This window comes from Uranotaenia lowii, chromosome 1 (genome assembly GCF_029784155.1).
Source record: "Uranotaenia lowii strain MFRU-FL chromosome 1, ASM2978415v1, whole genome shotgun sequence".
NCBI lineage: Eukaryota > Metazoa > Arthropoda > Insecta > Diptera > Culicidae > Uranotaenia > Uranotaenia lowii.
Window position 1 is genome coordinate 420,101 of NC_073691.1, and position 26,089 is coordinate 446,189.

At 35.1% G+C, this 26,089-nt stretch overlaps 2 protein-coding genes across 9 annotated transcripts in view; one reads left to right on the forward strand and one right to left on the reverse strand.

Annotated features, from left to right (window-relative positions):
- Nucleotides 1-7,741: 7,741 nt before the first annotated feature.
- Nucleotides 7,742-13,066, forward strand: LOC129755462 (forkhead box protein P1). Of its 2 annotated transcripts, XM_055751974.1 has the most exons (4): nucleotides 7,754-8,883; nucleotides 8,941-9,017; nucleotides 9,074-9,175; nucleotides 12,319-13,066. In XM_055751974.1, exons 1-4 carry the CDS (start codon nucleotides 8,403-8,405, stop codon nucleotides 12,739-12,741), a joined length of 1,083 nt encoding a protein of 360 aa, XP_055607949.1. In that variant the 5' UTR covers nucleotides 7,754-8,402; the 3' UTR covers nucleotides 12,742-13,066. The 2 variants fall into 2 exon arrangements, with proteins under 2 accessions (XP_055607957.1, XP_055607949.1); XM_055751982.1 differs by lacking the exon at nucleotides 12,319-13,066 and adding an exon at nucleotides 9,420-10,032 and having other exon boundaries at nucleotides 7,742-9,017.
- A 2,848-nt stretch (nucleotides 13,067-15,914) lies between these two features.
- LOC129739409 (potassium voltage-gated channel protein Shaker) overlaps nucleotides 15,915-26,089 on the reverse strand; it is a 115,716-nt gene continuing 105,541 nt past the window's right edge. For all 7 annotated transcript variants that reach the window (XM_055730858.1, XM_055730859.1, XM_055730856.1 and 4 more), the window contains one exon: nucleotides 15,915-24,746. Coding sequence is in view for 1 of the 7 variants with exons in the window: in XM_055730859.1 (XP_055586834.1) it covers nucleotides 24,744-24,746 (3 nt within the window). In the remaining 6 variants the exon portion in view is untranslated. The remainder of the gene's footprint in view (nucleotides 24,747-26,089) is intronic.

Here is a 26,089-nt window from a genome sequence, read left to right on the forward strand (position 1 = left end):
CGTATTCGCTGAGAACTTTCATTAGTTCATCAGCCCTTTCAACGCATTCTTCCCTTTCAATAACTCTCGAGTTTAACGTTTTTGTTGATCCCCCTATTGCTTCGTACCTCAATCCTATTTCCTCCAGTTCATTTCCCGAAACTGTTTCATTTAACAATTCTATTTCTTCTCTGACTTCTTCCAGGGCCATCGTAATTTCGGATTCGATCTTTTCTGGATGTTCAGCAATACCATCAAAAGTTTCTGGGAAACTAGCAAAAAAAGTGTCACTCGCCAATTGTTCTAATTCAGTTATTTTGCCTGCATATTTGCCTGATTTTTGTGCGTTCAACAACAAATAACTGCGGACTCTGTAATGCACCAACCGTGTTTTGAGCTTAAGCTTTTCTCGGGATTTTATCTTGGGGTTCTCTAGCAGATCCTTAATGATATTGAGTTTTGTGTAAATAATAGCGATTTCTCCCTGTGGTTCTTTTCGCGGGTGGAAAGCAACGAAATCCTTTCCGTCTCTTTCTGATTTCAAGCGGTCTTTTAGCTTCCTCCGCTTGATACTCTCATGCTCTAAACCAAACGAAATATTTCTGATTAATAATTCGTGCTCAACCTCATCAATTGAGAGGTGCGACACGTCCATATGACAATACGATTTCCGCAAGTCCATGTTTACGATTCAGGTGAGTAAGAAAAAAGTATTGATTGTGATTATTTTCTATTATACGAACTGATCAATTTAGTTTCTGAAACACTTAACGTTGAAACCAAAAACAAATTTTTAACAAACGGATCACTAGAATCAACCATTTAACACTCAGACGCAAAAATTGTCTTGGTTCCCCAACTTTTCTGATTTGAGCTGAGAATATTTTTACTCGAATCAAGACCCAAAAACTTTTTCTTTTTATAGACAACTTCTATAACGATCTCATCGATATTCGATGCAAAATGTTCGCTGTTGTTCGCGGACGCTTGGTCTGAAGCAGCAAATTAATTAGGTTTTCACTTTTTGGCCAGAAGTATGATATCGTGAAACCACTTTGATATCCAACTCGCATCAGAGACTTTGTTATTAATTTCCCTAGCCAACTAATTCCCTCAGGCTCACTGTGTTTAACCAAACCTAAAATCCTTGACCAGCTTGTAGTTAGTTGGGCGCCATTTATTACTGTTTGGACCAGAGGGGGCCAAACCTAAGCCCTCGAGTCCCTGGTCGTTCCTCTGGAGACTCAGTGGAGGGTGGGCACACAAGGCCTTCTTTTCTGGCTAGCTCGATCTTGAGCAGGAACGGAGCTCCTCAAGGTCGGCTTTTACAAAATTGCTGATCGCGGACTCTTCGGAATAGTTAAACACACTATCTCTGCAAAATTAGAGTTTTTAGTTTTTTTATTAGAATACCTGTGTGTTGTGTGTGTCGTGTGCTTCGTTGGGCCGGCCTTCGCTGCTGATGATGCTTCTCCTTCGGAACGCTACGGTCAGTTGGGATGATGTGGCTAGGCAACTGTCGAGAATTGGCGGTAACTCTGCCAATTCCTCGTCAGTTCCTCAGGCTGGAACGGATGTTGGATTCCGTTCAGCCTTCCAATTGCGCGCGGAATGTAACCGACTGGGCGCCTGTATGTCTGGTTCCAATGGTAGTACCAGATGAAGACCTCGAGGATTGGACAAAGTCCCAGAATGCTGCTTTAGACTTTTGGGTCCTGGTGAATGGAAATGGGATTGTGAGCTTCTATGAGGGCTACCGAGATTTCTTTTGACTCCCGCTTTACCTGATTCGTTTTTCTAGCACAATCACAAATTATCTTCCGCTGTGCACGTTTCGTTTTACTAGGCTTGTTAAGTTAAACTTATAACTTTTTGCTTTTAACCTGTTATATGTTTTTAGGTTAAGTTTCAAAACTATGACGATACGTCCTGAACGTCTCGGTGGCTAAAGCGGAAAGAAATCTTATTTATCTTATTACCGGTAGCTCCTCACAACCCATACAAATTATACCACTTCATTCTGGCCTAAAATATTTTAATTTTTGCGTTCTCTGTTGTTCCGTTCTAGTACCTCCCTTTTGTGTATTTGTTTCAGTGTACCTGTGTTAACATGCTGTGTTCTTGTGAGTCCTGTATATTATTTTATCTAAACCTATCTTGCTCTGATGAAATAATTAATGGAAAAATTAAACAATATCAAACAATGAACATATAATTTAAGCAAATAAACAAATAACGACTTACTTTATGGAAACTTTAACGAGTTGAATTTCGCAACGGTAACAATGGTTTCTATAATAGTTAAAACCCCATCCGACTTAAGAGAGGAGGGCCTCCCATACAAAATTTGTAGTTTTCCGAAACAAATTAAAGTCATGACATCCATTTTCTCGAGATTTTTTTTTCCTTTGGGCGGTTTGTTTTTCGTCTCCATGGTCGAGGCGTCGCAAACACACGTCGCGAGAGGATAGTAACCATGGCATAGCATACTGATCAGTGGGAATATTAAGGCGCGTATTTCTCAACCAAGCATATTTTCAATGCAAGGGCTGGCGATATGAAGCCTTGATGTGATTTTTTTCTACTTGATTCCTAGCTCATTTGTACAGCACATAGTTATGAATGACGCCTAGATGTGATCCAGATTGACATGTTGCCGATCGAATGAAACAAATATATTTTTTTTGCTAAAATCTGAAATTCTTAGACTTTAGAACTGATATTCACTGATATTTTTAGTATACCCTTAAAGTGTTAAAAACAATATTCGCTCCTGTCAACTTACACGGTGGGGCAAGGGCAAACGTCGAACTTTCAAGAAATTCATCTTCAAAATGATTAAATATGTTGGAAAGACCAAAAGGGGTATTCCGAGTGTTGAAACTGAAGCGGATATTTAAAATTCTTAAATGTCTGTGTAAATGAAGGTCATTTGTTTTGAACAGCATTCGTTAAAAGTGGAGTAACAAACATAAATTTATACTGCAGGAATACTGCAGATATTTCAATGAAAATTCGTAAAACAAACAAACAGAAACACGTATTAAATCCATTTTAAAGCCATTACTCTGAAAGCATCTGAAAATAAGCTTTGCATTTACACCTGCCCCAATATACAGGACAAACGTTAACTTAGAAATTTGTTTTTGCCAACATTTTTGAAAATTTGACTTTCAAAGAGGAAATAAAAAACGCTGAGAATTTATTTAGTGATGCAACTGATATTTTTTATAAATATTTATATTTTTGCATTAATTAATTTGATCAATAAAAGAAATTTGCACTGTATAAAATCGATAACTTTCATACCATGATTAGTGCTGTTTGGGAAAGCTTCAAGCTATAATGTCTCATGTCCACGAGTTTGGCATATGGTGAAACATTTTTTAAAAATAATTTTGGCGCAAAAAAATTGATATTAAAACTGCTTCGAAGGGCGAGGATTGTGAAAAAAGCTGTTTGAAATGGTTATTGAAAATTCTTTTCATCGTTGTTTTTTTTTCAAATTTCTATAACTTAATTTTTCAACTCCAAAAAATTCACCATCATAAGCTTATCAGGAGCTGGGAGTGCTCATTAGTGCATATTAGGAATAAATATACTAAAAAAAACTGCCCCGATTCACGCTATTGATCGGTTTTCAAAATTCTATCTCCATAAAGTACAATGTGCAATATATTCCAATATGCGAATCTTTTTCTTTCAATTAGAAATTTATGTAAACTTGAGCCGGGTAAATCAGCCTACCTATTTCAAGCAGTGGGGGGAAAAATTGGAAAAGATGGGAAGCTCCCATGTAAGTTTAAGATAAAGAGCTTTTCAAAGAAGGGGCCATATTTTAAAAGAGGATTTTTTGCGTACGGATATTTGGCATTGCTCAAAAATAGATGTGACAAATGTTTTTATGGAAGTTCGTAACTTCGCACTTTGCGAAAAAAAGGTAGAAAATCCATAAATTTTTACATTATTTAAGTCATTATAAAGCTTTGAAAACAGAGTACAAATTTCAGATCTTGAAAAAACAAGTTTAGAGATCAAGTTCCAGTAAATAATATATACCATCTTTGAATTGCAATTCGGAACTCAAGCTGCAGCTCTCATTTCAAAGTTGTTGGTTCTGAACTATGATGAGGTTTGATTTAATTAAATGCTTACAAAAATCTAAATTTGAATAAATTTTGACAAATTACATTTATTTTTGGAAGGCGTAGCAAAGCACACCGGGTCAGCTAGTATTCAATAAATGTAGTATACATATGATCAATGAAACCAATGTCTTAGTGTTTTCATGAAGTCTGGCATACTTTTTAATTAAGTTCAAATTCGCCTGTACCTTAATACTCCTCCCGCTTCAAAAAGGGGCGATTTTTGAATTTGAAGGGTTAATTGATTGCATTGAAAATCCCTCATATTTTTTTTAAACCTTAAAACCTTCATGTTACGTTGGGACTCAAGACTATCTAGAAGCTCAGATGTCATGGAAAATAGTGCGCTTTTGAATAATGTTGAAATTTTATTTGAAAAAAAATATTTAATTTTTATTTTTTTTCCACGGAAGGGGTAGCAAAGCACACCGGGTCAGCTAGTTCAAAATAAAAACCCTATCCGTACAATTGCATTTTCAGCCTAACACCGCTCATTAGATTGTGTACATCAGTTGGCTGCAGCTTTTTCTTTACAGAAATCTACATTTTCTCATTTCTTAATCAGGATTGTACTTATCGAGATATTTTAGTAATGTTTGCTTCAAAATATCCCAGTATTTTTTGATGGGTCTAAAGTTCCGGTGTATTAAGAGGACTCATGTCGTTGGTTTCAAAAGTGACAAACTATTCAAATACCATCAAGGCATTATTTGAATAGGGAACGATAAAAAAAGGTCGGAGTTGAGTGGAAGTCTACCCAATGGTTTATTTGGGCATTCTAACTGGCTCACATATGCATATCTAGCTACGAAAAGCTTCAGCAGAAATTTTTACGGCAGTTCCTGATATTTTAAAAAATTTAACATGGGGTGAGGATGTTAAATCTATCAAAACCATTACTGCAGTTCATGTTTAAAACCAGAAGATAATTATCTTGATCCACACAGCTGTTATTATAGGGTTTCAATTAAAATACATAAATTAGTTGATGTAGACAATCTTTTTACAAATCTATGTTGTTTTTCAGTTAGAAGTGTTTTAATTTGGTTTAATAAGTTTTTTGGATTCACTATCGCTTCAAAAAATTATGCATCTACGATGAAATGGCTAAACCTCGATAATTTTCTATGTAAATTGATTTTTTTCTCATCCTGAATATGGGCACAAAAATTATTGTTTCCATTATTGTCCACATTGAAAAACACCTATTTTCAATGAGGAATTTAACAGAAACAATAAGGTCTTACTAAAATTATTTACTAGAGTTTTTTTACCGTCAGTGCTGCCAAAATATGTGCAGGGTGAAAAGTCAATTATTCATTAACACCGAAAAATGTTTCTTGGGTTAAATTTTGTGTTTAACATTTTGGTATGTTTGTCTTGATCATCTTAGCATAACATCTTGTACAAGAACTTCAATAAAATGAAGCTTTTTGTGTAGTTCGATAAATTCTTTATTTGATTGACATCCGTTCGAAACTGGCACTGTTTGGTAAAAAGCGATGAGAAATAGAAAACCCATGTACAAGGCAGAAACTTAGAAAAGCTATCGGGTAGGTATCTTGTCAGTGGTCCTGATTTTGGAAATCTGATTGTACCCACAAAGAGGTGGCTGATTTTGCGGTAAACCGTTTTTTCATCAAATTTTAGTCTCTTGTAATCCGATGATCTCGTCTATCTAGATTGAACCGCTCGAAGGAACAAACCCGGTGAACCTGAAACCTATCACATTGTGTTATTTATTGCAACGATTAAGCAATTATGGAGGTATTCGAGTGTTGCGGATGTTTTGTTTAGTTGGCATTCTTATATTCGGATCAACCTATGCTGGATAAATTTTCAACTGAGATCTGCAACTAGAAGGTTACACCTAGGCATTGAGGCTCAATTTGAAGCACAATAGTATCATCTTTCCATTGTCAAGATTTGGGCGGAGGAAGCATTAGGGGCCGTTCACTAATTACGTAAGCACGATTCTGGAAATTTTAAACCCTCCCTCTCCCCCTTGTAAGAAAAAGTAAGATTTTTCGAAACCCCCCCTCCCCCCCTAGTAATCTTACGTTTTTAATTCTATAAGAAATTGACACGTTTTTTTCAAAAGCCAGCTGGAAAATATTAAAAATGTTTCATCCATGCTTCAAAGCAGAGCACTTTTTAAGTAAAACTTAATAACTGCATTTGAAAAGCATGATTTATACAAAACAACAGATGAAATGTCTTAAACGATTATAGAAAAGATTAAGTTTTAAGGACACAGCATGTTCGGGGTTACAATAATCTTCAATAAATTTCCACAATCAAATAAACAATATAAAATCTAAATTCAGATTTAAAAACAAGTGAGAGATCAGGTTAGCACAATGTATCATATAAAATGTTTTGTTTTTTAGAATTGGTGCAAAAATGTTTAACGACAATTACGTTGTTAATTAACCTAAAAGCTGAGATTCACTTCAGCGATAAGCGATAAAGTTTCATGATTTTTTATTGGTAGATAGTTTGTAAAATTTAGAGTTGGTAGTGGCTTGGTTGGTATCACTGAAAAAACTGTCTAGAAATTTATTATTTTGAAGCCCCCTTATCGATTTTTAAAGATTTCTACTTGATGAAGTCATTTTCGGAATAAAATGTTTTCAAATCGTGGTGGCAGAACGCACTATTTCAGTTTTTGTTTCTATAAATTTCTCAATTAAAAATATTGTTATGATGAAAGGCGTGTGTCAACGATCTTTTTAAATAATGTGATTCAGTGTTTCTGGTGACATGTTGGTTTGAATTGGTTCTCTATTAATCTTATAGAACCAGTAACTATTTTTTTGATAATTAAAACAGATTAAAAGATTAATAACAAAAGATCAAAAATAACCAACAAATAGGTAGTGCGAAATAAAAATAAATCCTGAGTAATATGGTTTCGTATGACTGTGACGAATTATCAATGTAACATTTCTTACGTAAGATTTTTGGAAACCCCCCCTACCCCCCTAGTAAGAGATCGTAAGCAAATGTGAAACCCCCCCACCCCCCCTATGTGCTTACGTAATTTGTGAACGGCCCCTTAGAACAGATTGTTGGTATTTTGAAAAAAACTAGATTAAACCAAGTGAATTTTATTAGAACTAACGCTGAGTTAAAGATATGATCGATCTTAATTGAAAATGCATGTGTTTTGGCACTAAATGATTTTTTTTTATCATATAAACGTATAAATCATAAAAAATGGCAATTTTTTCTCAACTGTCCGAAATTTTGACTTTTTTTTAAAGTGCTGTGCAAATAATAACTTTTGAAATGGGTAACTAAATGTTACTAACAATTAGCCTAACTCACCATAATGCTTAGTGTCAAAAATTACTCAATTTGAAGCCACGTTATTTGAAGCTTTTCGATATGAATTTAAAAATAGAATCCAAAAAGTAAAAAAAAAACCCTTTCACAAAATGAAACAGCTGGCTCTATCTATCTGTGGATGTATCATCGAAAGCTTACCCTCTTGAACTTATCCTCAATTCAGACAAAAATGAATGTGCAACGCTTACAAAGGACGATGAGAAGCTTTCGGTGACGCGTGACTTGCGCATTCCGCAAATGTGGGTAGGTACATCACCATCGGTCGGCCAGAAACATTCATCTCAATCCTGCCGTCGTCGTCGAGAAGCTGCATTTCAGAACTGCGCCTGGAAGAGGAAAGGATAAGTGAAATTTTGCTGCAGTTCAGTCTTGGGATACTGAAATTTTGTCAAAGTCTGTGAAAGTGATTGTAGCAGAAAGTGAAGCAGAACATTAGCCAGGGGTCAAAAGACCATGTGTAGAATCCTAGGCCGGAAGCAATGGATCTGACGAGTGTTTCTTATATTTTCAGACGGGAATTCGAGCCAGACACGCCAAGATGCAGTTCATCCGGATCCAATATGGATGCACCAAGATTCGCTAATTAAAGTTTTTTCTTGAAATTTCTTTCCAGACATGTGCAGGAGCGCAGTTTTGAAGACAATATCGATCTTTTACATTTTAAATCAGATGCAAGCAATTTTAACTTTTATAATGTGTATAAACGTGATTTAGAAGAAAAAGGTTCGACAGTTAATAAAAAACAAACTTTTTTTACTTTCTTCAGAGGAAACATCTCAGAAGCATGTTATTCATCCGCTGTTTGGAGGTGGGGCATGTCGTTGGCCGGGATGTGACAGGATTTTCGATGAATTCGATGATTTTTACCAGCATCTGCAAACGGATCATATCAACGGTGATTACTCGGCAGCCCAGGCTCGTATTCAAATGGAGGTGGTCTGCCAGCTGCATTTGCAGCTACAGAAGGAACGGGACCGTTTGCAGGCGATGATTCTTCATCTGAACAAGAAGAACGAAATTGCTCGTATTCCAATGGCCGGGTCGAGTCCTTTCATTCCACAGATTCCTCCGCCACCTCCACCGTACGATCTGATTTCCGGTTTGCGATTTCCTCCATCGGCTGCGGCAGTTGCAGCGGCATCGGCAATGGGCGTGGCTGGTGCAGGAGATGCTGGATTGGTCGAGGCAGCACTGCAATTGACAGGGAAACAACAACAGCAAGCATTGCATCATCATCATCACCACCAGCAACAACAGCAGCAGCAACAACAGCAGCATCCATCACAGCAACCTGGCTGTTCTTCGAGTCGTTCGGCAAAGGGTGCTGCGATGAGGGCAAAGTACTTTGCCGCACAGGAATCCGAAATGGCCGGTTTTAAGGAGGCTCACTATCCCGATGTTCAAGATGGTGAACATAATTTAAAGAAAGTTTGTTCATCAACTTCAACTTGTTATTTAATTCTAGATGTACATCGTAATCGCGAGTTTTACCGAAGTCACGATGTTCGACCGCCATTTACGTATGCTTCGCTGATCAGACAAGTAAGAGAATCTCAATTGTTAAATGAATGAAAATCTTAAATCCCTTTATCTTTCAGTCCATCATTGAGTCACCCGAGAAGCAACTAACTTTGAACGAAATTTACAACTGGTTCCAGAACACTTTCTGTTATTTCCGTAGGAATGCAGCGACATGGAAGGTAAATTGAACAGAGTTTGAACAGTCGTAACTAACATTCTTCCCCACCAGGTTCTATATATCGGTTACATAGGAATCAGATTATGCTTTTCCAAACAGTGCTTTAATTGTGCTTTAACATCAGTATTGAGTTTTTGTTTTTTTTTTCGTTTGAGCTGATACTTTGTCAGTATACCATGAGTTGGCTTGTTTTGTTTCGTGTACTAACTAATCGATCACACTATTGAAAATCGCAAACCACGAAGAACGCCGTCCGGCACAATCTGTCGCTGCACAAATGCTTCATGCGGGTGGAGAACATCAAGGGCGCTGTCTGGACCGTGAACGAGGCAGAGTTTCGCAAGCGTCGCCCGCAGAAGCTGGGAATAATGCAGTTTAAATTTCAGAACACGACCCACGGCCATGGCCACGTGGTCAATCCAGGCGCAATTCTGGGTTGTAGTTCGGGGGATGGTTCCGTGGGTAGTGGTGGGGGCTCCAAGAAGAAACCTCCGCCATCGCTGGCCCAACAACTCTCGCCGATGGCTCTGAAACCTCCGCCCCCGGTCAGCTTCTTCTACAAACGGTTTGTCCCTGTAGCTTCGTTTGGTTTTTTTCTCTTTTTTTAAATTAATTTAAATACTAAAACTGCTCATGGAATGCTGTAAACTATCACTATCTACTAGCATATTGCTCTATCGTTTTTTTCTTTGCCCTGTACGAAACCCACCTCGGCTGCCTCCATCATTGTGTATAGTCGATGGAGGGCAGTGTTGTGTTCATCTTTTAACTTTGGCTTGCGAACTCTCTCATAGATACCTACTACGTTTGCTCTCTTCTAGGAATTCTATGTTGCCACTGCTTAAGATAACCGCTGCATTTTTTTGATCAAATACAAAATGCCAGGTCGATTTTATATACTTGAATCAGACGATGTCATTTTGAGGTATTTGATGAACTTTGGTACTTTGAATGAAAAATGTTCCAAAATTCATCCACCGAACTTAACGAAGATCAAAAATATGTTACGAATTCAGCTGGTACTGGTTTTTTGACCAGTGGTTTGCTGGCACTCATTTTATTTCATCACCAAATGCTTGAAGATTTTTCGTAATTAGTAGCACTTTTTCTTTCGAAATTTATAAGTCATGTTTTGGTAAAATTACAAGTGAGTGTCACAAACGGGTACACAAATTCTATTGGTCTTGATATTACATTTTTTTTTTATAAATTAAAAATGAATCTATTAAAGATTGGCATACATTAGTAAAAATCTTCATAACTATTCTCAACTCTCTTCGCATAGTGGTATGTTTTTTTCATTGTTTTATCAAAACATAAGAAAATTGTGTTGCTGAAGCGTAACTTAGAACCTTAATCAGCGGTTATCTTATGAGTCAATTATGAAATAATTGAGGATAACGAACACAAATCATCTAACAGTTTGGATGAGACTATGGTTATACAAATTAAGGTGTTTGTTTCTGGTCTACCATCGTGAATGAAACTGATCGAGTGATTTGTGTCGCTACCTTTATCGCAAAACACGGCTGCAAAGCTTTTCATCGCTTTGCGACATCATCAGCTGAACGTCTCTAGTACGCTTTCCGTCGCATGTCGCATCGTGAAGTGAAAAGCTTGTCGTGCGGCACATTATTGTGTCACGTCTGTTTTGCATATGCTAGTGCTGCTATGTTGATGAATTGTATGTTAGCAGCCTACATATGTAAAATATTGAGACTTCTGCTGGTTTCAATCTCCCAAACATAAAAAATTGCAATGTATTATTCTCAAAGCAAAAAAAAAACTACTGATTATTTTTTTATGGTCTTCCTTAGTTCGTTTAATTTTCAAACTGGGTGTGAACATATTTATGTGATACTATTGAACTTAGAATTTCTGAAAATTTATTAGGAGTTGAAAAATATGAGTTGGAAATAGAAAAGTCTGCCTACTACTGACTCAAAACAACATTTTGCCGCTCTAACGCATTACAATAATTTATATTTCAAAGATGAACAAGTTGAAGTACATCTATTATATGTAGTTGCGGCTATTTTTAACAGAAAATGCTTTTTTGACTTTAAAATCAAGTTTTCGAAAAAGTTTCACATTTTTAGCTCAAATATGAATCTTTGAAAATCAATAAATAATTAGAATTAAACATTGAACATATGTTTTGGGCAAGATTCAGATTTTTAACGTAGTGAAAAACTTTTTCCTTTTTCTCTCTGTTCATCACGGGCCTACTACCTTGCAGTGGTAGATACAGGTAGAATTGCATCTACTACCACACAATAGTAGGCCATGCGGGATTCGCCCACCATAAATGCTGTAAATTTCAAGATCCAGAGAAGGTGTTTTTTTTTGTTTAAGATTTTTACTATGGTTAACAGCATTAAACCTTATTCTTAAAATGAGAATACAATGCAATGGATGAATGTCAAATGACAGATCTATTTGCATTACTTTTTTCGACCAATTTGTCAGTGTTTCCTATAAGAAGGATATTAATCGATTAATTTATGATGTCTCGAAATATAAAATTTACGGTTAAAAACTTTCGAAATTTTAAAATCAAAATTTAAGCCTTTTTCATTTTTTTTCATTGAACCTAAAAGATAAACTTAGATTTTTCTCTGAACATTATGTAATATTGTTAAAAATCCTTATCTTATCCCCTATGATAACTAAGTATCTGCCATATTTCTCCTTTTTGAAAAATCCAATTAAAAAGATTCCACTCAACCATTGCACAACATTTAGTTTTTTTTATTCGATATCGAAATCTCCTTCCCTGAATTATTTCACTAGCAACCGAAAGAATAAATGAAATATGTTTTGGACTCACTTCTTATTTCTCCCATACCCATCCCGAAGTCAAAAATGGTCAGTTGAACAAAATTATGAAATTCTCAATGTAAATCATCATTTAAAGGTCTTTATTTACCTAATTCTCATTTTCTGATGAAGTATTTATAAAATTTATGTTTTTTTTCCTTTGAAAAACTGAGATTAGTTACAACGAAATCTCTTCAACATTAACTATGCAAGCGTTTCATAACTGTCACTTTGAACGCACACGTTACGACATGTTTTTTTGAATATTTTTCAATACATCCACTGCACCACACCTTCGTTCCCCTGCTCCCTTCCCAATTATAGAATGCAATCCGGACGAACCTGTCGCTGCACAAGTGCTTTGTTCGGTACGAGGACGATTTTGGTTCGTTCTGGATGGTGGACGATAACGAATTTCTGAAGCGACGCCACCTTTCGCGGGGGAGGCCTCGTAAATACGACATCACGATGGCACTCGATGGAGCGGCTTCAGCAGCGCCCAGCTCGACAGTTGAGGGATCAGAGATGGGTCCGCCCGTTGACGACGATCACTTCCATCAGCAGCACCATCAGACCATTCAAACAGGAACGTCCGGCTATCAACATCACGGACCGGATGCACTCGGACAGCAGCAATCCGCGGCTCTAATCGGTGGACCTCCACCAAACAGTTACGATCGAGAGCAGATGCGGAACCACCAGACGGGGTCAATGAGGGCTCCCAAAAAAGAATTCGGCAGACGGTAATATTGACTAAATTACTTGCCATTCAGTAAAAAGGTGGTAGAATAGAAACAATTAAAAATATATTGTGGGGTTCATTGTAATGGTTATATCGATGGTTGAGCGTTGATGGGTCAAATTTACTCGAGTTGATTCATGTTTGTTTGAAACAATAATTGTTTTCTTCTATTTGCAGCTTAACCGGAGTTCAATACACAAATACACAATAATAATATATATTTTATTTTTTAATTTTTTTTCCTCAGGATTTTGGAACCAGTTTTTGTAAATCAAGAAACTTCATCTGCAAATGTGTTAATTCTTTTATTGAATAAACTGTTGTTTCTAACATGTAGTAGTACATTTTTTTGAAAGAATATCCTTTAACCAAAGAATGCTTAGTCGATGATTTTTTTTTTCTCGATCAATGGCTTTAAAAAGGTTGAAAATAACCCGGAGTTAACAAAATTGTGATACATCGCGCCCAAAAACCTGGGGATGGCTTATGAAATACTCAAGGGCGACCACGTTGAAAACTAACTTTTGTATGAATTTAAAAGAATAATACTGGAACTGATCATCAATCTCCAGGTCTCTCTTCTGCTGATTTCCGTTGAGTCCCAGAGAAGATTAAGTTCACCAAATTGCCCGTTTCAACTGGACATGCCTAAATATTAAAATCGAACACGAATGAAGGTTGCTTCAGATAGAATTGGAACAAAAACAATAGCCTGTATCTTAGTTAATTATTATTGAATTCAAGTTTTTTTTTTATACAAATGTAGCTTTTTCTTCATGCATTTAAGAAAAAATACGAATAAAATTATTCGTCACATTACAGGATGATCGTGGGATCGACTGAACGGCAAAAATCGTTTTCGGAGATACTCTTTTGGTGTTGTTGTGACGTCATTGTCTTATTTGTAACGACAACTTTAGTTTTTTTGCCACAGCTGCAAATGCACTGCCAAATCATAAATTTTCGTACAAATTTGTCGATAAAAACAAATTTAAATTTGGCTCGAACAACCCCCCGAGCCGTTGCCAGGTAAAATTTTTGATCTGGCAAAATTCCAATCGATTCCAAAGAACTGTCAAAATCGATTCCAATAGATCCGAGCTTTTGTTGTACAGCTTCTAGCATTCTAACTGGAAACTCAACCAATGAGAGTATTGTGATTGCTGTTGTAGTTCAAGCAAATAATTTGGAAGCTCGTCATATGAATGTATGATTATTTAGGGGTAATTTTTCTCACCACTTCGGTGGTTGTGTTCATAGTCAGAAAACAATCTGATTGTTAACAAAATTCAATTCATTCATACCGGGCATTAAATTCAATGTTGTTTTGTTGGATTTTAGAGCGTTCACTTTAGAGCTTGAAAACAGTGCTGAGGATTTCCTTATTCAAGCTTTCTGCGATGATGCCACATATTTTATTTCAAGAGGGATCAGATATCGCTTCTCTTATATGTATATAGGTTCACTAGCCTTGACATAGGTTTCATCGTCCATCAGAAGCCACCCGTCGAACTTGGTCAGCACCTGGTAGTATATATTCTGAAGGGCTTCTTCGATTCAATTCCGGAAACTGTTGGAGTAAGACAAAGATTTTCTGGGAAAATGTATATCTTAACAATATTCTTACGACAGGTCCAGTCTTCCATTCTGTGAACATTGTTGAATATAATAGTCCCTTAAAATTTAGAAGGTTGTTTTCGAAAATAAAGCGAAACTAATGATTTGTTAGAAGATTTCTTCAAATATTACCTCTGGTCTAAATATACATTCTAGCATCAACATTGCTGGGTAAAAGATACTCAATTTAACTAAAATTCGTTAATAACATGATACAAATGTACATAGTTATAACACCAAACAACTTCAAAACTCTTATACATTAAACTCAATACTTACCTTCTTTGTCTTGACCTTTATTAAATTATTGAACTTTTCTAATCTTTCGAATAGCAGTACAGGGAGTGTGAGTTTCCAAAAGGAACCATTTTGAGTTTCATAACGTTCACCGGAAGGCAATTCTCCGATCACCATGGTGATGAAACAAACAAATTCAAAATAGCAGCATTTCAAAACGTGTCTTGTGTCGTTGTTTTCTTAACGTTTTCTGTTCAGTAGTTTTGAATTCTTTACAAGTCGGTTAAATCTTTCAACGTTGCCGCTTAACTTTCCGAACGTAAAAACTAACACGTGATTCTGTTAACCTATGAATGTATTTTGTTCCAATCCCGTTTTGAAGTATTTTCACTCTGCCCTGATAAACCACATGTGCCGGTAATAACGGATCTCGTTTTTTCTAAAGAGACTATAGTAAACAAAGAGGCACCATCTGATCCCTTTCAATACAACGAGCTTGCAACCCTGCTGTAAGGCTGCCCAAGGGTTTTAGAAACACAAGATTCTCCGACTTTCACAATAGGTAGGCGAGGAGAGAGCTGAGATTGAGCTCAATGAGTTTGTTTACAGACATAAAAATATTTGCTAAGCTGTTCTGTGGTTTGTTGGTATACAAACTCTATGAGTTCCGCAGTTGCAATACGGCCAAATCGGGAATTTGAAATACGGTAACACCTCCTATATATACACACCTTGGGGCTGCCTTTAAGACTGCTTGGTTTTGTTCGATTGGAATGACACTGACAGAAAATCAAAAATTCCGATCGTGACATTTCGTCTTTTTGTTTACTATAGGCTCGTTAGTTTCTTCCTCCCAACCAATTACGACACGAGAACGAACGTTATTTTAATACTTTTAACTTTCAAACGGGAATTGTCCGACTGCACAGATCGAGACAGCCAAAAAATTCGACTTGAAGTTCTTGACTGTATTTTTTTTTGAATCCATCAGGAATCAGGGACAAACTTTCATAGACAAGTTGGTCATTTATGCTTATTTTGCACACACAAGAATTTAAAACAAAAAAACAAAACTCAAAGGGAAATAAAACACAGAGGCCACAGCAGCGGATTAATTTTTTACAGGAGGAATGTGTTTGGATTGATTTATTTTTCGCAGCGATTTTTTATAACGGTTATAAAACATTTCATAATCTTAACAACGTCTTTATTTTTTAGGTTTTTTGTTTTCATTTTTTCTTGTTTTTTCCTTTCTGCAAGTAGCGTATTTTCCTTTTTTATATTTTATATGTATTTTAATATTTTTTTTGAAATTATTTCTTGGTTTTGATAATATAATAATAATAATAATTTATTTAATTTATTATTTAACTTGTGATTACACTATATTACTTCCCTCTCGCTTCACGTGTTAATGCTCTGTTCTTTTTTTTCGTGTGAGTCTGTGTGAGTGTTTGGTTTGTTTTGTCTCTCTAAACTACGATGTTTTATCCTTCTTAACCTTTGCTTGATTTCGTTTTCCTGTTTGTTTGATTTGTTCAATCGCTCGCATTATCTTCTATCTCTGTCCGACGGTATTGCGCTGTCAGTGAGATTTACTTTTTTTTTCCTTTTCCGTGTGCACATTTGTTCTCAGATTTTAACCACTTTTCCCTTTGTTTATTTCGTACTTGTTTTCATGACCTCTCCTTTCTTCTCTAGCTTTGGGTTCTGTCGAGACTTACACGTTTCACTCTACGGTTTTACTAAGGTTGTTATTCAGTTTTACTGTCCTTTGGTTTTCGATAAAGTTTAGTTGCTGTTTTTGGGTTTTGGTTTTCGGCATTCATTTTCTTGAAATTTCTTCGTGTTTGTCGATTAGAAGCCTGCGCTTTTTAATCTTTTAATTGTTTTGTTTTTCTTTTAAAGATAAGCGTACCTGGCTTATTGAATTCTGTTTTCTAATGGGCTGTTGTTGTCTCTTTTGTAGGTTAACTTCTTCTGATCCGCGCATTGCATTAGTGGCGGTATTTGTATCGTTCGGATTGATTTTTTCCTCATTTTTACCACCAAGACAAGTTCTGTTACTACTATCTCCGCTAATGGGTTTACCGATATTGCAAATTGGCAAAATACCGCGTTTCAGATCTAAATGTCTTTGGTTTAGTAAAGTTGTATTCCTATCCATTTTTTGTCAATGGCGTTTTATTCAAATTTTTGGTTGCGTTTCGTAATATCTTCACTTAATTATGGTTTTTTCTATGTTAAGTAATTTTTGAAAATATGCTGAATAAACCTGGAGGGATTTGAGACGAAAAGGCCAAGTGGACCGTGTGTATGAATGGGATGTTTTTTTTTATCTTGTTTATGGTAACGTTGCATTAAGATTCGTTTGAAAGTATGAACGTTGAATCTTACCTTCGTACAGTGCTGTCATTAAATGTATGGCTTCGAATGAAATTTTCCATAGTTTTGGCTTGATTTGACGTTCCATTAAAATTACTTCTATATGAGAGTAAACAAGTGTATCGATGTTGAAAAAAGGAGCCAAAGAAAATATGCTTGAGTTCTTTTATTGTCACTAATATTTATCATTTTTTTAAAACTGGTAACATAATCTGCATATTAGTGAAATTCAACATTCATCACTTTCAATCTGGTTTTCTCATAACTAGCGAATGTATTTTTGAAAATAAATATGAGATTTCAGCCTTGTGTAAATGTAAATAGATGTTCACAGACAGTGCCTCGAAATGAGAGAAAATCTTCAAAATATCAATTGATTCGTTTGACGAAATGGGTAGCGTTGAGGGATGCAGTCTTAAGAGAACAAACCATGATCCAGATAGCACAAAAAGCTTGCAAATACTAATTGATTGCTATTGTCATTTCTGTTACATTACGTTTTCGGTTCATATATTGTTGCTTGCCATCAGAAGGTATTAAACCGAAGTCAAAAACTGTGGAATAAGCAATATTCAGATTGATTTTAGAGCAAATTGTTTGTGAAAGAAAGGTGTGGCCCAGTTTTATTCACGAAAGCAGGATTGTTTTGCGTTGCATTGGTACGATAACGGACACATTTTGTGGAATAAGGTGGAACAAAATTTAGTTAACGCGATTTCGTTCATAGTAGGCCTTTCCGAAATCCGAATAGGTATGTGTGTTTGAACAGGGGCATGAATATGAATGAAGGATTGCTCAGTAACCAAAATACTCATTCTTGGGAACCAGTGTCTATTTGAATTTGATTGAAATTTTATAGGAGTGCAGTCGTATAGGAAAAGCGGCAGGTCCCAAAACAATTCCTTTGTCCAGTCCGCCACTTCGAAGCCAGGAAAAGTGGGATAGAATAACTGCAATATCTGTTTTTGACATTATTTTTTTTGTGTTTACGATCGGAATCAGCAGCTTGAACCGAATGGAGTTCTGAACGTAATCATGTGCACGTTAATCACATTGCTATTTGGTTTTACTGTTTGCTCGCTCAATCTTCTTTTTTAGTTTCTTTTTTCACTTTGGCAACCTTCAACTATGTTTTGATTTTTTCATTACTTTTCTATGTGGTGTTTTACGATTTTCTTTAAGTGGTTGAAAATTTTCTCTCGCATCTAGGATATTTTGCTGATTTTTTTGTTTTAAAAAAGCTTTTCATCGTTTGTTTACTCTTACAGTGGTTGATTCTCCTCATGGATTCATTATTTCATTTGTTTAGAATTTTATATTATTGTGTTTTAACTAAATTGTTTTAACTTATGTCACATTTAGCGGTATGACTATCTCTTTAAATCTTATTTAATTTCATTTTTTTTATATAAAAATGTATGGCAGGAGCAATATTTTTTTTCAAATTTTCTTGAATCGTTCGCAACCGTCTGTAATACTTTTTTTTCGATTTTTTTTTCAATATGTTTTATCAAAAAAAGTTTTAAACTAACCGCGGATGTATGGATGTGTGTTTGTGTTTAGTGTGTGTTTGTGGATTTTTTTTTGATTTTTATTTCAGGAGCTTAAGGTTGAGGTTTCCAATAGAAATGTTGTACAGTATTATCAGCTTTGGTTACTCTATTGAAGTTGTTTCTTATTTTCTTTTGGGTATTACTATTGTTGAAAACACTGCCCTTCAATAGTATAAATGTGAGTGTTTCTGTTCGTGTATCAAGAAGCATGAATAGTCAAGCCTTCCAAGAACTGATGTATTTTTTTACACAGGTATTCAGCAGTTTATCAATACAAGTAATTCTATTCAGTGATGCTTCGATGCTTTTCTCACAATCATTGAAGCAAACATTTGCCATATACTTTGGTTGTTCCTAAAGTCAGTTGAAGAAAGAAAAGTCTTTGTGTTGCTTCGAGTTTAAAGTTGATGGACATTTTCTTCTTAATAATTTTGCTATAGGACCCGCTATAGATGGTTATGTTTTTTAGGATAAGATTCTTTCAGGCTTGATTTGTTGCGATTATCGATCTGAAAGTATTAAATCGGAGAATTATATGAGAGCTTTGCGATTTTCCCTCAGCATGTGCCATTGTAGATCGTCACAAGCATCAATTGGGTGATCGGGTAACGAAATTTTTGAAAGCAATAAACCTGCTTGGTGTAAATTATGGCTAACGCAAGAACCCAACTACTAATAAGTAGCTTAACCGTCGCTCGTCTTTTGGTGAAACTTTGTTTTTTTTTCTCTGTTCGTTCGTTTTGTTCTGGCTACCTTTATGAGTTGTTTTTTTCTGGAAGAGGACGCTTTTCTTCTTTCCTTTGTTCTAAAAAATACATAATTAACTATCACATTATATGATTTAATAAAACCGTTTTACTATACAAATTCTCTTAAAGAGAACAATATTATCTCAGCATGTTTTACTCTTTTTCTGTTTTGTCAAATTTTGGAAAAAGCGGGTAAAAAACTTTTATTACGCCTGATTTGATGATCATTAATTTTTGTAATCAATTAATTACTTTTCATATAAAAAAATATATCTTTTTTTTTCTTAATGATTCTTTGGTATTATTTTCATCTTGTGTTAATAATTTTACATGCTTGCCATTTCTTTTAATTTGCCTATTATTTTCTTGTTTCGAGAAGAAATTGCTATTTACAAGGTGTAGTAATTTTTGTTGTTGTGTTGCCTTCTTATGATATAACGTTTTTTTTTCTCTTTAATACTACAATAGCTCAGTATTGTTTGTTTTCCTTGTCCTTGTGTTTTTGTTACTAAGTACAAAAATGTCCCTACGCCGCTTGTTGGTGCTTGGTTAGCATTTTCCTACATTTCTATTTCATCGTTCTCCTTTTTTTTTATTCTGCTTATTTTGAGTTGTATCAACGTAGAAGATTGAAGATGTTTGCTGAAACTAAACTGGCCTGGTGGAATTGGATTTGCTTTCGACGAAACAAGACGAATAAAATAGCTATGAAGGGGTTTTGTCGCAATATTTTTTACAGTGCTATTGTAGTTGCTTGACTTCTGGCGAAAGCCTGATACTGACGTAGCTTTCTATCTGTTTCTTAACTAAACGATTGTTGCCGATTTGCGTTCGCGTTAGTTTTTGTGTAGATATATCTTTGATCTTTGGCAGATTTACAACTCCTGTTCGGAAGGTTCTTTCCCGTCTCGATCCTTTCATCCGGTGCTTAGTATATTTTAAAGTTTATAAAGCGTATGGGTTGTGGTAGGAAAATCAAACAATAAGTTTGCTTTGGCTGGCTCGTATCGTCACGAGTTGTTGTTTGATAAGACTTGAAAAAAAAAAATGTTCCCAATTTGATCACTCGTGGCGCTCAATTTATCAAGTAGGATGATGTTTTCATGGCTGTTAGCTTTTTTGTCGAATTGCGAACCTCCTATCATTTGACAAGAGAAAACACTCTCGCTTCGTATTGTTTTGCATCTTTTTTTTGTTGCTATAAAGATAATTTATACATTTTAGTCATAAGAATCTTGGTTTATTTTGGATTTTTTTTTAAATATTTTAACTTGCCTTTGATAGCAACTCTAGCGCTTCTTCAAAACATTCCGGCTTGTATCGGCAATCAATTGGGAAAAAAACCAAGAAAAAAAGGGACGTAATCAAATGATTACTGTTTTACAAAGAATCAAAAAGTGCTATTGAATTGCAATCGCTTCATGCAGGTTTTCAAATATTTTTAATTTTTTTTTTCGTTCACTAAAACACTATTTTTGGAAGATTTATAAAAAAGCATTTTTGCGGATTTATCGCATCCTTCTTTTACGTTTTCATTTATCTTATCAATAATCAGCTCGATCTTTTTTTTTATTCCATTAGTTTTAGTTTAAAGATTTGAAACATGTCTTATTCTGATTGACGAACCTAAAATTCAATGAAAGGGGAACACTTGTCTTAATTTAATGCGAAAGATTAGCATTCTAAAGATTTTTTTTTTGAATTTTTGTTGTTTGTTCGATTGAATAAAAGGGTAGAAAAGAGATTTGACTATTGTTATGTAAAGAGCCAATTTGATTAATTTTTTTGTGTGGCGATGATTTGTTAAGGTCTATCTACTTCATTGTTCTCTCATTTTTTGTATTATTTTGTTTTACAATATTAATTAGAGCTACAAGGTGTTGCTTCTCGATAAAAGCGAAAATAACTTTCCTACCCATGATTCGCGCATGAGGGTGTAGCGATGTAGTCGATAAAGTTGTTCAAATGTTGATGTTTTATTTGCTTATGAATATGTTGGCCTTTCATGAAACAAAATATCGATTTTTGAAATCTTTCAACTGGAACGCTTTTTTTCCACGGAAACTGTACTAAGCTGGCTGCACGCAGCACTCTACTTTTAATCCACGCAGGTAGCAGCGGGTCAATCAAACTGAACTTTCCAAAAAGAAGCGACGTCAAGGTCCTGGCAAAGTCCAAAAAGATTCAGTTGACGTTATTGGGCTTCTTTCTAGCTTTTTTTTCTTTGATAACTTTATTTTAAAATTTAAGTTTGTTTTTTTCGCATTCATTGCTTTTGATGTAATTGACTCTTTGAGCATGTGAGTGTTTGTTTGTGTGAGTGTAGTGATTGTTTCTTGGCCTCAGAGTTGGATGACGTAACCTCTATTGTCATATTCGTAATCTTTGACGGCATGGAATTGATTCAACTGAGATTTGAAAGGTAAATCTGGTATGAATAAAGTTGTGATTACATAAGTATGTCTACCGTACCAAATACGCACATAGTAGCTCAAATGATGGATGAACTATACAATACTAGGATTACGAATAAATTCGGGATGAAAAATATGGGCATTGCGATCTTGGTTATTTTGCTAGTGATTTCAATTCTGAAAAGTTTTAACCAGACAAATAAAAGGCTGATTAAAAACCGATATCAATCAATTAATAATTACGAAACATAAAATGAGGTTTCACCCATCTACTCATTAGTTATCCGGGATCAAATAACGGTTTTATTGTAGTGCTATCAAACCTGATCGAATTTTTTCGGACATATTTTTGTTGACTTCACTTGATCATACCAAGTGACACCAGTTGAAGAACAAGCTCAAATCAATCGAAGTTCAACTGAGTGCGTTACAAATTTTTATCTGTGATTGAAGCCATGTTCTGTTATCGATGCCATGTTCGAGCAGAAACAAAACTTAAAGTCGACAGATATCATCTCTAATCCAATGTGCCGTACAGCATTTCGTGCGCATTAATCAGTCATAAGCTTTTGCTTGAGGTTCAAACTCAGCATTTCGTAAATCTCTGATCTCGAGTACTACCTTCAAAGTCGAAGCCTCTGACTGGGATCACGACACATGAGCCATCGTAAACAATCGTTATTTTCTCTTAGTTCGTCATGGTTTCTGAATGGGAAAAAAGTATTTAAGCAATATGTCATTAAGCCGTTTCATGCGCAAAGGAAAGAAAGCAATTCTGTTTTTACTCGGTATCACACGCAGTCAGTTTGCGTAATATCGCAAAACACACGATTGATTTCTGCAAATAGTCTTGTCTCTAGTAAGGATGCTTCATCTCTTCATAGCGGGGTGATTGAATGTTCGTTTTTTTGTTAATGATTTGATATGCATAAAATAGTCTTAATTCTTACTTCCTCAGCGTGTTGATTTGTGTCAAATAAATAGTTTGATCCTCTGTTTTTCATTACATTTCGTGTTTCAACCTGTTTGGGTAGGTATGGTGTTGCTGTATTTAAACTTTTCACTCCGAGAAAACAGATATCCTTGTTACCGTTCAGTTTAGGTTATTAGTTTCGAAAACGAGACAAAAGTCTATAAAATAAGGCCTAAAAAAACCGCAAAACCTCTGAGGAGAGCGAAGAATAATGGATAACCATGTAGTGTGGTGGCTGCTGTCAGTATTTGCTCTAAAAATAAAGAAGGAAAAGCTTCGGATGAAAGAGTTAGTTGAGTCTTTGGGAAATTTAAAGCTTTGCAGTTATGATTTAGATTACTGTTTTTAGGTGATTTGATTTATCTGGATTCCACTAATCTATGTTTTCGAATGAAAGATATAACTCGACTAGGTACGTTTTTTGTTGTTGAAAATGTGATGATATATAAAACTTTTTTACTTCAATTTTCGATTGAGTTAGGAAAAGAAGAAAAGTGTTTCAGGAGCATGCTGATTCTGAAGTATTTAAGAGAAGTTTTTTTTTGTTATTGTTTGTGTTTGCTTCTGTTTTATAATTAATTTATAAAACGAACTTTTCTTCGCTCTGGGTTTACAAAAAAGATAATATTTTCTGCTTTCCTTTTGAAATTCAACTATAAAACATGGTTATTACTAACAATATTATTTTTTTTCTATTTTTTTTACTTAGAGAGTATTCATAGTTTTGCTTTTAACTCTACTCCACTGTTCAGTTGTTGGTTGATTTTCTTTTACGATTTATTGAGAAGAGTAACGAAAAATGATATCTGACAAAAGCGTTCCTTTTTAGTGTTGACACATCCAAATCAGAGAAATGAAAAAGAGATGATTTTCTGTTTTCTCGTTTCTAATTTTGTTTATGAGTTGAGTGTTTCTTTTTGTTTGCTGTGATGATTCATTTTTGCTAACTATCGCGGATTTGTTTTTGTAATTTCTGAATTTCAACTAGTCGATCTACTTTATTTTCTTCAATAAAGGGCAGTTTGTGATCTCTAATATCTTTTTAGGTGTATCAGTATTACAACTGCAAAAATAAATAATTTTTGGTTTTGCTTCTATTCTCTCCTTTCCCTACCGTACATCTCATTGCTCTAGTTAAGTTTATTCTGCGTGTAATTTGTCTGAGGTTAATGAAATAAAAAATCAAACGCTTTTATTGGATCTATTCTATTGCACAACGCGTCCTAAAGACGACATTTTTACGAAGTTTTGCTAGTGTTTTCATTTTTCTTAATTCGTCATAAACAAGCGAGCGTATACAGTATTATGTTATCTGGATTTTTTTTTGATTTTATTAGATCGGAAACTTGATTCATTGTTATGCTGCTCATAACAATTTTTTTTGTTAAACGAAATCACCTACTGATCTTGTAAAACTGCTGGTTTATTCTATCCGCTGCCTTTTGGTGAATTAGCTTCGAAGGAAACTACAATTTCCCTATTGTTTTGTTAAAGATTTAGATTTAATTCTGAACGGTCTTATTTTGTGTTGAACTGAATTGGTCGAATTGAATTTGAGAAAGTAAAAAAAATATATATTAACACTATAGAGTTTACTGAATTTCTACAAATTTCCGCAACATTCAACATCTGGGCACTGTGAGTGGGCCGCTTCTGGTCCAATGTGGAAAGATGTTCAGGGACCCAGGACCAGAGTTTAGCTTTCGGATTTGCTCGGCAGAACTGCTCACAGTTCAGTTAATGTAGTAATTGGTAGATTCCAGTTGTGGCAAACAGCATCCATGATGAAGATTTTCTGTTGTTCTTGCTTAGAAAGTTTAATTCTTTAATTCTTTCCTTAATTAATCGATGTTTGACGACGCATTTTATGTATATTAAGATGAGAATTTGGATGTAGTTGTTTGTTTGTCTTGTTTTCTAACACTTTCAAGTGCTCTATTTTTTTTTGTTTCAGTAGAAGTTATAAATAGTAGTAGTTTTAAACTGTAGCGATCGATGTTTGTTTTTACACTGCTTTCGGTGAAACTGGCAGCCAACGTATCAGATCAGCTGGCCAAAAAATAGCACGAAGAGTCCGTTTCACTGTGAGGGATGAAAGAAAAACAAAAGTAGCGTAATCAGATAAGTGATAGAGAAATACAAAACAATAGGATTCGGAAAGGAGGGTTTTTTTTTATCAATTTGGAGTGTTGTTCTGATGTTTATGTTGCTATTGGAGTAAATTTGTTTCGTTTACTTATCTGGTAAAAAATTTATAAAAAAATTAATGACTTTTCAAAAGAATGTATGTCTATAAACATGAACATTCACAAATTACTCCAATTAGTAACGTTATTAAGAGTTTGGATGATGGTAGTTTATATTGTTTACACCCGCCAATTGCAAATCAGACTCTTTTGGTTGAAGGCTGATTTTAGTAAAGTTTTGTTTGTATTTTTTTTGCTAACGGCTCACGCTAGAGGGAAAAACTTAGATTTCGTTGTCTACACATAACGTATCAATTCGGGTTTCATTCAGAGTTACTGAATATTTTTTTAGTTACCGTTGGTTTAAAAATCCTACCGCTAGAGGAGAAAGAGAGAGATAGAGAGATAGAGAGTGAAGACTGTCGCTGGTTTCCCTTCAGAAAACATGGTAGAGATTAAATTGTTATTAAAATAATTCATCGCAATTAAACTAAGGATTTCAAAGTTCAGAATGAGGTAACAAGCTTCGAAAAATAACAAGCATTTTCATAAGGATATGATATACTGGGCTTTAAGAATAACTGATAGGGCTTTGAACTTAAAACAACGATTGGAATTCATATGAAAAGGTGGAGATACATATATTACTGAGGCAAAAGGTGGAAAGTTATAAGTCTAAACAACTAAAAAATCCGGGTGAGTTTGGTGGGTGATTGGCGCTTATCGATTGTTTTCTGTTGCAATCTTTGCTATAGCATTTAGCGCAACTTAACAATAGGAACATTTTGTGAGAGATACAGAGAGAGCATGTGAGGGTGGGGTAACGCTTGTATTCAAAAAATTCTATTTTCGATAGTTGTACTGTTGTGGAATCAGAAGGGGGCACAGAGAAAAACAAAGTTCTTTTGGTAATTTCCTACACGAAACGCAATTAATCAAACAATGGCTTCTGAACATTTGTATGCAGATTTACAAATTTTGGCTACGGGAGTTGCATTCTTTCCATAAAATCTACTCTGGCATCAAATATTGACAACTCGGAAGGCAAAGGATTATTAAGTAATTAATGGAATTTAGTTCCAATTATTGACGAATATCGTGAAATCCGATTTTTTTAATTGGCTTAGCATTACCAGGTGAGCAGGTGTACAGTTTTGATTGTGAGGTGAAGCGTATTGTTTCTCGATAAATACGGTTTATCAATTGGTGTGAGTTTTTGGGGTGCTTGGAATGAAGAGC